This window comes from Copadichromis virginalis, linkage group LG7 (assembly GCF_057382275.1).
Source record: "Copadichromis virginalis isolate Kocher_CV1m ecotype Utaka linkage group LG7, C_Virginalis_male_GT1.1, whole genome shotgun sequence".
In the NCBI taxonomy this organism is placed as follows: domain Eukaryota; kingdom Metazoa; phylum Chordata; class Actinopteri; order Cichliformes; family Cichlidae; genus Copadichromis; species Copadichromis virginalis.
In genome coordinates this window covers 43,398,744-43,415,653 of record NC_140624.1, presented here as the reverse complement: position 1 = coordinate 43,415,653, position 16,910 = coordinate 43,398,744, and the positions used below count along the sequence as shown (strand labels likewise).

Below are 16,910 nucleotides of genomic sequence, written 5' to 3'. Positions count from 1 at the left end.
TGTTGTCGGAGCCCATCCATTTTCTTAATTGCTTGTTTACGTCAGGGTCACTGTGAGTCCATCACAGGGCAATTTAGAATCACCAGTTTACCTAGCATGCATGTTTTTAGACAGTGTTTCATCTCTCCTGTGAAAGGAAGCCAAAGCACTTGGAGAAAACCCACACAGGTACAGAGAAAACAGACAGAAAAGCTCCTACCTAGCCGGCAGATTCAAACCCAGCACCCAATCTTCCTGTGAGACCCCCTTCTAACCACTGCACCACCCATTTTCTGAAGTTATTTTTTATTTATTGATAAACTAATGTAATCTAAGCTAATAAGCTAATGTATCCAATGGCCTAGATTATATGTATGCAGTATGTCAGCGGTCCCCAACCTTTTTTGCGTCATGGACCGGTTTATGCCCGACATTATTTTCACGGACCGGCCTTTAAGGTGTCGCGGATAAATACAACAAAATAAAACTAGTACCGGTACCGAAAAAAAGAAGATTTATTCATAACACACGTGAAAAGACCCAGGAAAACCGAGTTAACGATAAAAACGATAAAAACGATAACAAAATAACGCTGAAAACCGATAAAAACCCTGAACACCATACATTTCACACCTGAGCCTCAACTCTCGTGGCCCGGTACCAAACGACTCACGGACCGGTACCGGTCCGAGGCCCGGGGGTGTATGTAGCCATTTGTTTTTGTTTTTTTGCAGTTACCTTCAGTGTCTATCTTAGCCACTCATGGGTAAAGCATAACAGGACCTAAACGTGTTTGGATAAAGAGGGATTAAGTAGGTTACCCCTCCACTGTACTTCACATGAAAAAAAAAGTGTATACACTGTATAATCATCTGCCCAGGAGCAAAGCTAAAGGGTGGCAGATACCATCGATGACACTCTGGCAAACCCCTCTGGTCAGCTCACAAAACAAGCAGTAAAATCCTTCAGGGCTACATGCATATTCCAGGACCATATTCCATCCATCCATCCATCCAATTCAGGGTAGCAGGTAGACAGGCAGACAATCACCCATACCCAAATTTACACCTATGGCCAACTAAGAAACAACCTAATGTGCACGTCTTTGGACTGTGGGAGGGAGATGGAGTACCCAGAGAGAACCCACACAGGTACAGGGAGAACATGCAAAACGTTCATGCTGTGAGGTGACAGTTCCAATCAGTGCACCACCGTGCCACCTCTAGCAAAACATTTTATGCTATTTCTCTGTGATTACTGTTCCCACTTGGATGTATTCTAACAGCTTAAACGCCCCAGAATTACTCTTATGAGCTTTTTAAAAATAATAACCATAAAAAATCCAACTACAAACAACTTTTGAGGATGACATCCATCCTTTTTCTTAACCAGTTGTTCCAACTTATAGGTCCCTATAGAGTCATATAATTAGAGGTTACATAAAAATGCTTATGACATGCTTATTACATGCCAAGATTGAGTGAGTACAATGTGCCGTGCAGTTTCTGTGGTGGCTAAGTGAAAGTAACCATCACACCCCAATAAAGCTGCCTGTCTCTGCCAGCAGACCTATATTGAAATGTGCAGCAGAGACCATTACAACACGCTTAAGAACATTAGCAAGATGGAGAGCAGATATCAGTTAGTGCATAACCTCCAAACCTGGGCGTCTTTTCAAGTGCCGCTCAATAATTGCACACTCCGCCCACATGATCGAGTAGCTGAAATAATTCACAGTCATCCAATAAAGTCATTCGGATTCTTTAATGTTTTTTCTACAAAAATATTTTACATTAGAAAACACAGCTTGAAATATACACAGTCCACTTGGATTGAAGTACCCATGGAACATCTCCATTGAAATATATCTGTGTCTATATTTAAACTGTAGGTAAATATACCAGCAACAATAAACCTGGTTGCTGTTTTGTGAGGTTTTTCAATGATGTCACCAGGAGGAACTTGGGATTGAAACCGTGAGCTGTAATCTGATCAAAGCAAATATGGACTCACAATCTATCCATATTAATTACAAAAAATACAACAAAGCAGAGGCAAATGCTGCCTCTGATAATGGCAGGGAATGCTTCTGGTGAAAATAACGACTTTGTGTAGATATATGAACATCATTTCCTCAAAGAGTGTGGGAGTTTAGGTAAAGGATCAAAGCAAGGATAATGGCACTAAGCAACCGTGAGAGAGACTTTCTGCCATGAATAACATTCGTTTGTCTGTTTTCCAAATCCCAGAGTGCCCTTTCCTGCATGTAGCTGTAGCAGGTGGTATTCACCTGCCTGCCTGTTTACAACCTCAAATGCCACTCATCTACCTGTTGCCATCCAGCGTGCCATTTATGCCTGGCTGTCAGGATCCCACAGGGGCCATTCATCTACAAACTATCTACACCACATCCACAGGGCACTTTTTTTTTTTTTTGCCAGGCTGCCTCGATATGTGCCGGGGTGTCAGTCAACTGTCTAACTACAGTATTTATATCCCAGGATGTCATTCTTTACCCTGGCTTGAGCCGTTCTGTGGGGTTTTTATATCAGGTTGCGTAAAAATACTATTTTTCTCCGGGATAGGTGAATCAGAACCCTAAACTTCGCCATCATGTTAACTGCAGTCAGGCTGAAACGAAAGATAAAAAAATAGATTTGACGGACAGGGTTTTGAAAGGCATATAGCAGCCTGGTAGGAAGTTTTACTTTCCAGGCACAATTTTTTTCTTTGGCAAATATGCTTCTTTACTCTCTTGCTGATAGTTAGATGAGAAGATAGGTGTTTAAATATTTATGGCTATGCTGGAAGGTAAAAAAAAAAATGTCTTGAAGCAAGTAAATGACTTGTAAATGACAAAAACAATGCTAGTTCAATGAGCTTGAGGTCAGCTAGCTATTCCCCTCTTTTCCTGGTCTTTCTAAAGCAAATGTTCTCATCAAACTCTCAGCAAGGAAGCATATTTCTCAAAAATGTCTGTCATTACCAGATTCCATGGTGTCACTTATTAAAATGTTTCTATTTTTTTTAACCACTTCACATCAAACAAATGCCATTCATTATTGCTGTAAACTTGGTGCACATGAAAAAAACAATCTCTACTCATTTAGTCTTCTCAGCGTTAAGCCTTTTTAGCCATTCAAAAACAACAAAAACAAACCTAAAACAAAAAAGATATAACAATTTGTCAAGTACGGCACTAACATTATCATTGTGGATGCATTGATACCTGTCAGGGGTACCTTAGTTTGATAGTATGATACTGGTATGTACATCGCAAACTGCAAGGCGCTTTAGATGACCATCAAATGGCATGTGAAATAAATAACAACAAAATAATGGTAAAAACATACCAATCAATACTTATATGAGCAGAAATTTCCAGTTTGTACTTTAGTGTGTGTCCACTGGCCCTTCACTAATAATTAAACTCTTGCACCCAGCTTGAGAACTGTGTCCCATGCTTTAGCATCATAGCAGTTCGGAGCGGAGGGCCAGTGACAGCGTCCAGAGTGGCGGCAGCAGCCAGACGGGAGACGGGGATGGGCGGACGCCTAAAGGCGATGCGGTGTCCGAGGTGCAGGAGCACACCTCGTATCCGTTCTCCGCGTGATCTGGGTGATTTTGCACGTTGACTCTCGTCTCTGTGCTTTTGGGCTGTGTGTCCGGAGAGTCCGACTGCATCTCTGTGCACAGCAGCCAGTCCTTTGCGATGAGGCGGGGGTATCCTGCCTCCACCTCCATGTCACTGCCTGGCACTCGCCAGTACTCCTTCCCTTTGAAGAAATAGGACGAGCCTTAAGAGAGAGTGGGAGGGAGGGAGGGGGAGGACACAGGGTTGATACTGTTATATTTTTGGATGTGAATAAACAGAACAAGATCACATGGAGCAGAGAAACAATATAATACTAAATCGCACGTAAGGTGGAAAGTTGGCTGCAGTAACTGTATTAAAAACACAGCAAGTGAATATATGAGCAGGATTATAGAAGTTTCCGTGTGATGTCACTGGTGAAATCCAAAATGACCCACAATGACTTGGAATTTACGAGGAGACCAACAGGAAAAAAAAACCCCGTTTTTGTGTTAAAGCCTGCACAAAAGTAATGACTGGAAAATATTAATCATCCCAAGAAGGAAATGTGCCTGTTAGTTCATACATAATGGGCTATTAGTTCCAGTGATCTGGTCAGGGACGCGGATGTTATGAAGGCTGAGGTTCTGCACTAAAAGCTACAGGAATTAAAAACTGGGAAGGGAGCAAACTGACTGTTTATTAAGTGCTTGCTTATAATTTTCCAGAAAAGTTAAAAAAAGATGTTCAGAGTTTTAAAAATGTGCATTTGATCAAACGTAAAGATTAAAACCAGCCTTGACAGTTTGTCAGGAGTGAAGCGCTGCCTGTGTGCACTGCTGCAATACATAATGAGTTTTAAGTTTAATGTACAAAATCAAGCATATATCAAATGTATTCTGAGCTAATGATACAAACATAGAAACCAGAATAAACTTAGGGTGGCACGGAGGTGTAGTGGTTAGCAGGCAGTGACCTCAATGCAAGAACATTAAGTTTTGATTTTGAATGTGCCTGTTGGGGAGGCCAATCCATGAGTGATACTGTTGGTATGTTTTTACCGCTCTCCCAGTACATCATTGTTATGCTGAAAAATGAAACTGGTGCCAACCAGACACTTTCCAAATGGTGGAGTACTGAGAGTACTTTTCTACATTCACAATTCCATCAATTTGACAATATTTCCAACACCAGTGGCTGAAATTCAGCCCCAAACCATGCTCTCTTGACCTCCTTCGACAACTTTTTGAGTCAGAAAGTTGGATTCGTCACTCCATAAAACCTGTTTCATCTCATTTTCAATCCACTTCTTCTGTAATTTGGCACACCTCAATTTTTCTTTCTTAAGACGGGCTTCTTGACAGCCACCAGTCCATTGAAAAGTAAACTTTTGAAGAGGTTCTGGCACTCACATACATACTGATAAACCAAAAAATTTGAACATTTGAAAATTGGAATCATCAGTTGTCACTGATTTTCAGTCCAGATGTTGTGGACTCTGCTTCACTTCCTTAAGAAGGACTTTTGGACAGCTATCCTTTCACTGAGACCATTTCTGATGAGGCCTGAGTGAACAGTAGATGGATCAAATGTCTCATATATCTCTTCCTGTTTCTTAAGGACACGACTTTGACATACTGTTCACATGCTGTAGACGGTTTTGTTCAGGACCATTTATCAGGTCACACTGTACACCACTTTAACCCCACCTGATACACACAAAAGCACAGCTTTACAGAAACCCATACTATACTTTTTGACACATTTTTCTCAACCCGTGGAGCTAACGTTATGCACCGTTTAACATCTTCCCCACTAGCTGCTTCTCGCTGATATCTGTGTCATGTTAGGTGACCAGAATTACATCAAATGTGATGCACTATGCAAAAAAGAAGCACGCATTGTAAGGTGTGATGTAAGGTAACGATCAGCACAATAATTTGATAAGTTTGCCTCCCTCAGACATGCTTCTACAGTTGCTTGGGAGCATAAAATCTGAATCTACTGAGATAGACAAGCGTATAACTGATGTGGCTCCTCGTTTGCTGCTTTTGTCCCCTTCAGCATTGTTCACATCAAGTCTTTTCTCTTTTCTTCTTAGCTCTTAAAAGTGAATTCTTCCATGGCTTGTGTCTCTCCTCAACTCTATTCTCACTGCTGCTCACCATGAGTTATCTTCCCATCTTCTTCGTTTCTCTCTCCTTATCCTATTGGAAACAGCCTAAAGGCAGATAAAAAGCTTTGATGTAGCTTAAGTTTCAATGCCCAAAGGTGTATATAGAGTATACGTGACTGTCTGTGTTCTTGTTTATATAAATGCACACATTCCTATGTGCCCTAACATGAAGCTTTGATTTGCTGGGGCCTTACCTTTTGTGTGATTTGCCTATTGCTATGCACAGCACAGAGCTTGGTGTAGGACCTCTGAAGCTGGTAACAACTCAGATGCAACACAGACCTCTAAACACCTGACAGGGAAAAGAGCTTCCACACATTCAGCTGGGAGTTGCTGCAGGGGAAATCAGTAATGTTGCTCACTCCTGCTGAGAGTGGCCTGAAAAACACAACCAAGTACCTCTGGCTAATTAGCTGTTTTTGTGCCAGTTTTAACTACAACAAGTGCTTAATCAAAGCCTAATATGGACAGCCAAATGGATGACACATTCTTCAGGGGGCTTTGCTTCACAAAGGCTTCCAAAACAATGCAACTAAAAGTAAACATTTTTTTTCTCTACCAGAAAATATTACTGTTTGCTTTTGACCTTTAATAACCATTTAGGAACTTCAAGCAACCCTTTTCCTGCATCTGAGGATCATCTGTAGCTCTGAAGCGTTTGCCTAGTCAAAGCAAATGTCAGGACCTTGTTAATATAATACTTTGGTGGTGTGATTCTGGAGAACTTTACCTAAAATATTATCTCTATGATCATGCATAGCTCTTTTAAGGTCCCAGCACAGGATTTTAGGTTAAGGTGTGGACTTTGGGCCATTGCAACACCTTGATTCTTTTCTTTACAGCTAAACTTGTTGTAGATTTGCTAATGTGCTTGGGCTCTTTGTCCTGCTGCTGGTGTTAGATGTTTGTGCTCTGACGCTCTGTTTAATTTTTGCCAAATGTGGTGCTTATGACCAAACATAAAAGAAACAAAGCAACCCTTCCAAACAAATCATGCTTCAGTCTTTTTCAAATTTTACTATCATGAACTTTAACATTTAACACGATTTGTGAGACCTGTAGAGGCTGAGATGTAGCTCTTGGATTTTTTTCTGCAGTTTCTGACCTCGGAGTGAGTTTCCCGGGCATTTACTCCTGGGAATATTGGAAACTGTCTTGAATATATTCCACTTCTGAATAACGGACTTCAAGCTGTTTGGAAATGGCCCTATAACCATTTGCAGATTGATGAGTAATAACAGTGTCTTCTCTGAGATCATTACTGATGTCTTTCCTCCTTGGCATTGTGTTAACGGCTGAATGCTCCAGACCAGCAAACTGCTAAAATGTCGGCTTTAATTGAGGTGCTCACACTCGCTGATGATCAATTAATCAAGTGCATCTGATTAGCAGCACCTGGCAGCTACTTACCCTTTTAATCCTATGGCAGTAGTAAGGGTGTACCTAGTGCCTGTAGACTTACATAGCATAGGCTTTGTTTCAGGTTATTATTATTTTTCCATTTAATTATCAAAGCATGGATGTGGTGTCAAAATCGGCTTATTGTTAATTGTCCAACTGACAGCTGCTTTTCTGATTTCATAGTCTTTTACTCATTAAGTCTAATATTATTGTCCACGCATGCTGTTCTGTGATTAAATTCTATCATAAAACGCTTTCTAATTGTGAAAGAAATTTTAAGAGTGGCAGACAAAAACTTTACAGTTTCAATGTGAAATCAAAAACTGCTACTTTTAGAATAAACTTGTCACACTATTCAGTCTACTAGTTAATTTATTCTGTGCATACTACAAACCCCAAAGCCAAAGAAAAGCGTGCATTTCTTTATACATACCCAACACTAAGCACCAGATTTTTGAAAATGAATTCTCTATTTATTAAGATTTTTTTTGTCAGTACAAACTAATAATGCCTCATCACAATGGGTAATGCCGCGCTAATGCCAACCATAATTCTGCTGGAAGAGCAGTGAGCTCGCACAAGCTTATATTTTCACGTGTGTGGTTCTTAAAGAAGGTACTCAACATTTTTACAGGAGGTAAAAGACCAGAATGTTTTACAGGCACAGATGCACACAGTCCATAAACATTACTGACATGGCACATTCAGGCGTGACATGCTCCAGAAATGATCACATTATCCCACCTCCTCGCGTAAAGCTCGCCACTTTCAGAGAAACTAACAGGAGTGTGGGCTTGGGAGGGACACACACACACACACACACACACACACACACACACACACACACACACACACACACACACACACACGCACACACACACACACAGTATGTATTTGAGCTGTTTTATTTGGTTTAGCAGCCGTTCATTTAAATTTCTGTGTGTAAATATTAGATCAGGCTTTCTGCGATGATTTAAAATTTATAACGACCAAAAAAATGACAAAGCTAAAAAGACGCTCGACAGCTATCCTTGCACACAGAGGGCATTAAAAATGAATATCTTAAATGCAAAGTAATCAAACGTTTTTCTTTTTATAAATGAGAGCAGAGACTCCCCATCATTTTGACGATGGTACTGACATTTCAGGAATACTCTGTGACTGATTCTTGTACCAGATTAACCAGCTTCTGGTTAAAACTCAAACAAAGGCAGGCAACGCACGTGTCACAAAAACATCTGACACCTGATATTTATGTCTCTTTGTGTAATACACAGCGTAGTATGAAACACTTATTTCTCATAGTGTCTAGCAAATCCCAATAGTCGCTGAAGCTTGCACTTCTCTGCAAAAACAAGCACTTCTGACTTGGTTAAACATTAAGTGGAATGATGCTTTTTGGTAATATGCTGAGCTATGTCTGGGAAAAGGTCATCGGTAACTGTTGATGACTATTTCAAATAGCTGTCAAGTGACTCTGAAGGGTTAGTGGCTAACCATATGTCATAAACACTGGGAGCTAATTTGGGGCGGTTAGCAGAAAACAATACCTCTGTTGTCTATCCAGCATGGAAATAGAAAATGTCACAGACCATAATTGCATTTTGGAACTGGACTAATTATCTACAAACAGAAGGCAGTGCCCGTGCTGCTGCAATGAAACATTTGTCATGCTCAACAACTCGGTGACAACTGTTGAGCACTTACACTCTCCAAAGATTGGAGTACTGGCTGTGGCCAATGAGAAAGCCAGTAAGTAAAAAAGAAGTGCAGGCTGCTGTCTATGTGAGGACGGCACGCACACTCAGAACAGCGCTTAAGTGGTCACTCTCCTACAAACTCTTATGCTACATTCACACTAGTGAAAATAATAGCTGGAGACCAGGGTGTGACCAAAATCCCTGCGACTGTGTGCAATGACCTTGCAGTCTCGTCCCTTCAAAGACAAGGACCAGGTGTATGACCACTCAGACTCAGCTGCTGTCCTTCAAGCGACTTCGAGTGATGATATGACAATAAACTGTGTCCCTTAAACAGTCCGCAACGACCTTCCAATCTGTCCACATTCATAAATTAGATGGAAATAATTTCCAAACATTCACTAATTGAGAGTTAGTGCAGTCAGTCTGAGTCAGTCACCTGTGAGTCAAGAAACTCACAGGTGGTGTGTTCCCATCACAAGATGAACAGTAGTTAAGAGTATTTTATCGACTGTGAGTATGTGCATTCTGGCAAAATGATAAATCACACGAATTTACCAAATGCTAAAACTGCAATAATAAATTCCTATCATAAAGAAAATAATATAAATCTGAAAGAATTAATAACACAGATGTAAATAAGGGAAAGAAACTGAGCACTCTGTTTAAGTGATGAGTGGTTATTTATGATTCTTAAATGCCAAAGATGGCTGCTGCATGACACATAGTCATCTTCTAAATTACAGCTGAACTGGGAAACATAATCCAGCCAATCGTGTTGCTAATCACACACAAGTGTGGAATAAATCACTGCTGCGAAAATAGCAAAAAAGCATCCTCTAGGATTTTTTTCCACCAGCATATGTTACAATCCAAAGTTCACTAAGCTAATTTTGTCTGTATGCAGTGACACAGCTAACAGATTTTACACAATTGCTTCTTAATTAAGACTTAAATAAAATGTGTAGGCATACACGAGATAAGTAAAATAAATTAAGATGTTCAAATCAAAAACTAACATCAAGTAAAAAACTAAACGTGCCGTAAAAAATGCAGGATGTTACTAGTCTGAGGAGATCAGTAGAGTGCCTATTTACATGATTCCCTTAGTGCACTTCTGTGTTTATGCTGTGTATACTGGTGTTTGCATGTGAGACAGAAAGAGACCTTGTTTCAGTGATAAGAGGCTTACCAGGGCGGCCGATGGCTGTAGAATAATAACTGATGTTGAACCGAGAGCTGATGCAATGAGGGCAGTCTGTGAAATGCATGGCTGCCCAAACGAGGTAAAATCAACAGTGCTTCCCTTGCCTTCTTTCACACTCTACCTCCTTTCAAGTATTTTAAAGAAGACGAACAGAGTGACTGCTCCAAAGATAAACTCTACTTTCATCTTGGAGCAGCAGCAGCCAGAGCGGCATCAGAACACGGATCTGCAGAAGAGGATCGACAGCATGATGGTGATTTTGCTGCGGCTAATGCAGCACGAACATTCTCAGCTGGAGCTTCTTGATTAAACCGGAGATCCTGTCATCCCTTCTTAGCCTTTTTTTTTCAGATGGTTTGTTCCCAGCGTATCTGACCATGTCCACCGAGCTCACAGTGGCAGCACTGATTACTTGAATCTTGTGGATTCATAACAGCCAACACAACTCTACGCTGTGTTTGCAGTGTAAAGGTCAAGGCTGTTTTCGGCAAGCCGGGATGCCTGCCTCGCGAGCCGTTTCTGGTAGCCTGGTTCAGTGTCTGTAATCTAAAAAGTTTGTTGTCTGGAAACTTCAGCAAGTAACATCCAAAAGGTCCGTAGGCAAGGTAAATATATGGGTTTACATTACATTTACTATAACCCCAGCTCACCTTTTATGGGGCTCTGGCTCCTTGTTGTGGTGTATCTGTAAGTCACATTTTCGTGTACAGTTTGTATGTGAATGTGAGATTTTGTGTAGATGAATGTGCGTGTCTGTTTACTTTAATCATTAAAAACAAAAGTCTGAACATGTGAGCATGGATTTATTTTTTGAAGGGCTGATCTGCTTTATAAAACATATCACTGTATGTATTTCTCCAAATCTCCCAAACTCCACGACTCCAGAACGATGCACAGAATAATGCAAATGTTCCCTGAGTTTCAGAGCCCCTCTGGAGCCTCTAAAAGCTCTTTAAGCCTCTCTTTTAAAAAACATCTGAAAAGTATTCACAGCACTTCACTTGTTCCACATTTTTCATGTTAAAGCAAAACGGATTTAATTTGTTTTTTCACCTCAAAATTCTGCACACAATACTCCATAGTGACAAAGTGAAAAAATGTTTGCTTGATATGTTAATAATAAAACTAAAAACCAAAGATTTAAAATAGAAAACAAAATGTATAGACAGATGTGTGCATTTCCAAATCTTCAGTCAAGTTGTCGAAACATCTGATCAGCAGAAACAAGCATGCACCTGAACTCAACTTTAAGTGTCATGGCAGGCAAAGAAATCGCTTAATACTTATATATATATATATATATATATATTATTTTTAATAAATGTGCATGAATCTGAATTTTATTAGACCTTATTAAATTAAAGATAAATGAATTCATGTTTTTATACTTAGCAAACTGGACTTCTCTGAAAACTCTAATTAATTTAATTTATATGGCACCAAATTACAATAACAGTCACCTCAAGGTGCCACAATAAAAATGACCTACAATAAGAGGGGTAATCTGATTGTTGAGGAAACACAATCAGATTACATTAATAAGCAAGCTCTTGGCGACAGTGGGAAGGAAAAACTCCCTTTTAACAGGAAGAAACTTCAGGCTGAAGGCGGGACGTCCATCTGCAGCGATGACTGGGGGATTTTCTATTCGAGAATACAAGTCAATAACTGTAATTTGACATCTTAATATAAAAAAGCTTTTTTTAAAAGCTTTTTTATAAAACAATTTAGTCTTAAACCTTGTGCATACTGGTGGATTAACCACTACAGTAACAGTGAGATATATATGTATATATTTTGCTGTGTCATTCAGTGATTTGTTTTATTGAAGTACTGATTATACAGGCAGCAAGCCAACTTCTGTCAATTTGATGAAAAGTCATACAAATAAACATTGGTTTTTATGTCTACTCACCATCAGACCACCTCATGGCATCATCCAGGTGTGGAGGCAGCCCCTTCCATAGTGAGCTGTCTTTAGGGTAGCCCAGGTCCATACGTCGCAAGTGGTCATCGTAGCGCCAGTAGCGGTTGTCCTTAAAAAAGTAGGTTTTGTCGTTGTGCAGCCAAACAAAGACGGCGTCCACTCCTTCCAGTGGCAAGCCAAAGTCACTGATTGCACGAGGGTAACCCTCTTCTACATTATTGTCTTTAAAAACCCAGTATTTTAAACCTGAGTGATGAACATAGAGGTTAAAATCAAACCTTTTATATGATAGGATGTATCCACACAATTACAAACTAAACTAAATGAAACAAACAAGCAAAAAAACAACTTGTGAACACACAGACTGAGTAATCGAATAAAGTTACATAGATTTACCTTTGAAAAACACGATTTTGTGGTCCCCTGGTCTCTCGTACACAGCATCCACACTGTCCAGATTAGGAGGAAGGCCCCTCCAGAAACGATGAATCTGAGCAGGACGGAGAGATACTAGGTGCTTCTCTCGAGTTAGCCGCCAAAAATACTTCCCTATGATGGACAGAAATAGCAAGTAAAGATCAATAAGAACTTCTTAACAATACTCTGCAGGATTTATTTAGAAGGAAAGCCACAGAGTGTGCTGTATCTTCAGTAGTCACATCACAAAAGCTAGCTACTCCTTCAATTTGGCTAATTAACAAACTCAGCACTTTTTACCTTCTGTTGATTCTTCTGGAACTACTTTGATAAACCAGTTAGCAGCACTGGAAATTGAAAAATTTGGCTTGAGTTTAGGAGGAAAACAATTTATTATCCAGTTGAGCGTAGCCAAAAAACATCATGTATGCTTATGAAAAATGAAAGAGAAAACAAAAATCAAAAATGCTGCTCCACTGATTTTTCAATATACCATACAGACTGGTTAATGCCCCAGAAACATCACTTTTTATGCTTAGTAGATTCAGTTCATCAACCAGTTTGGGCTTCATTTTCTTTGGACTGGAGAATTTGTGATAGTGTGTAAGCCTTTTACTCAACCTCATAGAAACACACATGACTTGGCTTCCTGTTGATTGCTGGCGCCACTGCTCGGCCCCACGCCCAGCCTCACTAACTTCACCATATGTTCTTAACTCATGTTTTTCGCCACATGTTCAATGTTGCACATTGAACTGCAACAACAATCAAAACCCAGTTCATCCAGGAAAACACTTTTTCTCCATATCTGACGTTGGACAATAAAGTACACTCTCCCTTTAGAAGAACGGCAAGGCATCCTTTGATCTTTAAGTGGAATCGCCGGTGGACCATTCACTAGTTCAATTTAGATTCATGGAGTTCAGTTAATGGCTTCAGACACTCAGGCAATGGCAGGGGAATTACTGTAAGAAAATGCAAGCGAGCGAGCGAATCAGTTTGAGACTCTAAGAAAGGACTCTCCAATCAAGATGTGCGGCTGCAAAACTACAAACAGACACAGTTTGATCTTGAAGAGACACCAAAGTGAACCCAAAGAGCCCTAAAATGACAGACCTACAAGATACTCTCAGAGAGAAAAATAAGGATGACAAAGAAACACAAAACAACCGCAAAGAAATGTAAAATAAATCCAGCAACAAAGCGACTCCTCGACTGTTGGAGTGCTCAAAATGAGAGTGTTAGATTTGTGTTCTCATGAGTAAATATATTAATTTATTTTATGTTGTGAAAGACGTTTTCTGATTGTCATTTTATTTTGAAAATGATTTTATTTTGGTGATTATAGATTACTTCACTTCCTGTTCCTGTTGTTCCGAAGCGCGAACTGCTGAAGTAATGTATGGTTTTCCCTCCTGTGTTGCTAACAATTAAAGAAACGGGGAAAGTAATCAACCACCAAGTGTGTGCATTATTAAGAGAACATGACCGAAGAAGAAGAAAACTCTTTGAGCTCAACAGGTTATGGGCCCAGGCGTGACACAACAGGAGGAAGATGGCAGAGGTTAGTTTTCAACGGAGACGAAAACAGTTACGAACTTTGGGAGACAAAGTTTCTCGGCCACATGCGGATCATTGGCCTAAAGGACACTATATTATCAGTCACTAACCCAGATGCAGAGAAGAATGCTGAATGCTACGCTGAACTGATACAGTTTCTCGATGATAAAAGTCTGTCACTGGTAATGAGAGATGCGACTGACGACGGAAGAAAAGCTTTAAAAATACTACGTGACCACTACGATAGTAAAGGCAAGCCCAGAATCATCGCACTGTACACAGAGCTGACGTCTTTACAGAAGAAACCAGATGAGACAGTGACAGATTATATTATCCGAGCTGAAAAAGCAGTGACCTCCCTAAGAAATGCAAAAGAAGTCATCAGTGATGGACTTATTATCGCTATGATTCTAAAGGGGCTTCCTGAAACTTACAAGCCATTTGCTATTCACACAACTCAAAGCAGTGAAGATTTAACATTCACACAGTTCAAAAGCAACCTACGAAGTTATGAGGAAACCGAGAAATTCGACAACAAAGTAAAAGCAGATAATGTGATGAAGGTTGATTTAACATCAATCACCTGCCATGGATGCGGAAACCGAGGACATTTTGTAAAAGATTGTCGCCAAAAGGGAACACCTAAGTGGTGTAGCTACCATAGAAGCTCGACACACAGTGATGAGACATGTAGAAGAAAAACCAAGTACAGAGATGATGCGAAACTAACTGTAGTAAAACAAGAGGACAAGAAAGAAGAGCAGACTTTTGTATTTAAAGTTAGTCAAAGACTTCTGCCTACTGACATAATAAGAGAAGGACTAATGGTGGACTGTGGTGCTACTTCACACATCATTACGGAGAAGAACAAGTTCATAAAGTTTGATGAGACTTTTGATCCTGGGAAACACTACATGGAGCTCGCTGATGGATCCAGGACAAACAACGTCGCACTCAAGAGGGGAGACGCCAACGTTTCTCTACGGGACATACAAGGACACTGTACCACCATCACACTGAGAGATGCCCTGTTCATCCCATCCTACCCTCAGAGCATATTTTCAGTGAAGGCAGCTACAACCTATGGAGCACAGGTGATCTTCAAGAAGGGACAGAATGAACTGGTGAACAAAGATGGGACAGTCTTCTCCACTGAAGAATACAACAGACCTCCTAGAGAAGAGGAAACCAGCACAAATGAACCAAACCCTGACATAGAAAGACATGAGGGTGATGAGCAAAACCAAACTGAGCGCTATCCTAACAGAGAAAGGAAACCTCCTAAATATCTAGAGGATTACACATCTAACTGCAAAGATTTAGCAAATGTAACCTCTGTAAGTGTTGATTATTGTTACAGAGCAACCTGTGGAATCCCCCAAACCTATAAAGAGGCGCTGATGTCACCAGAGGCACCAAGGTGGAAACAGGCAATGACAGAAGAAATCAACTCTCTGAAAGAGAATGACACATTCGAACTGACTACTTTACCTACTGGTAGAAATACCATTGGAGGAAAATGGGTCTACGCCCTCAAAGAAAATGAACAAGGACAAATATTCAAAGCCAGGTTTGTAGCAAAAGGTTACAACCAGACACAAGGAATAGATTACCAAGAGACATTTGCACCAACAGCAAACATGACATCTGTGCGAACCCTAATGCAAATAGCAGTCCAGAATGATCTTATTATCCACCAAATGGATGTTAAAACTGCATATTTGCATGCTCCCATTGAGGAAGAAATATACATGGAACAACCAGAAGGTTTTGAGCAAACAGAGTCAGGAGAAAACTTGGTGTACAAATTAAAGAAATCCCTTTATGGGTTAAAACAATCAGGTAGAAACTGGTACAAACTCTTGAATGACTACCTTGAACAAAATGACTTTGAAAGAAACCTTTCTGATCACTGTGTATACAGAAAGGACATTGGACATGAAACTCTACTGGTTATCATCTGGGTAGATGACTTGATCATTGCAGCTAGCAATACTAACTTGTTAAACACATTCAAAGAAACAATGAGGTCAAAGTTTAACATGAAAGACCTGGGGAAAATATCCAGTTTTCTTGGGATACAGTTTATACAAAAAGAGAGTGAAATCAGGATGAATCAGAAGAGGTACATTCAAAGAATGTTGGAACGCTTTGGGATGTCTGAATGCAAACCCAGATCCACACCGTGTGAACTAAAAATGGACACCACTACATGTGGAGGAAATGATGCAAATGAGACTGTTAACTCAAGAGAGTACAGAGAAATAGTGGGCAGTTTGATATATGCCATGACGTGTACGAGACCAGATATAAGCTGGGTTGTTAGCAGACTATCTCAAACACTAGCTCAACCCACGAGAGAGGACTTAGTAATGGCAAAACAAGTCCTCAGATACCTAAAAGGCACAAACGACTTCGAACTGATCTTTAAGAAAAGCAGTGAGGATCTAGATCTAATTGCTTACAGTGACTCTGACTGGGCATCCTCTGTAAAAGACATACGCAGTACAACAGGCTACTGTTTTGCACTTACTAAAGAGGGACCAGTAATATCTTGGAAAACAAAGAAACAGCCTACAGTGGCACTCTCAACATGTGAAGCTGAATACATTGGTCTTGCAACCACTACTCAGGAAAGCATGTACTTAACCCAACTGTTAAACGGCATGGACAGAAAAAGGTACACATGTACTAAACTGTTTGGGGACAACCAAGGGGCCATTGCGTTGAGTAAAAACCCAGTGAACAGACAGAGGTCAAAGCATATTGATGTGAAATATCACTTCATTCGTGAAGCGGTAAATGAAAGGAAAATTTGCATTGAACACTGTCCATCAGAAGAAATGGCTGCAGACATACTAACAAAACCAGTTACAAGAGTGAGACTCAGAAAGTTTCAAAAATGGTTCTTTGGAAATGCATAAGATGCTATGGGTTAACAGCATGAGAACAAGGGGGGGTGTTAGATT

At 40.2% G+C, this 16,910-nt stretch overlaps 1 protein-coding gene across 1 annotated transcript in view; it reads right to left on the bottom strand.

Annotated features, from left to right (window-relative positions):
• Positions 1 to 1,724: 1,724 nt before the first annotated feature.
• Positions 1,725 to 16,910, bottom strand: part of mmp17a (matrix metallopeptidase 17a) — a 115,451-nt gene continuing 100,265 nt past the window's right edge. The window contains exons 8-10 of the mRNA XM_085463498.1: positions 12,361 to 12,513; positions 11,953 to 12,210; positions 1,725 to 3,776 (exon numbers count right to left, since the gene is read on the bottom strand). Of these exons, the coding sequence (XP_085319624.1) occupies positions 3,451 to 3,776; positions 11,953 to 12,210; positions 12,361 to 12,513 (737 nt within the window). The 3' untranslated portion in view covers positions 1,725 to 3,450. The remainder of the gene's footprint in view (positions 3,777 to 11,952; positions 12,211 to 12,360; positions 12,514 to 16,910) is intronic.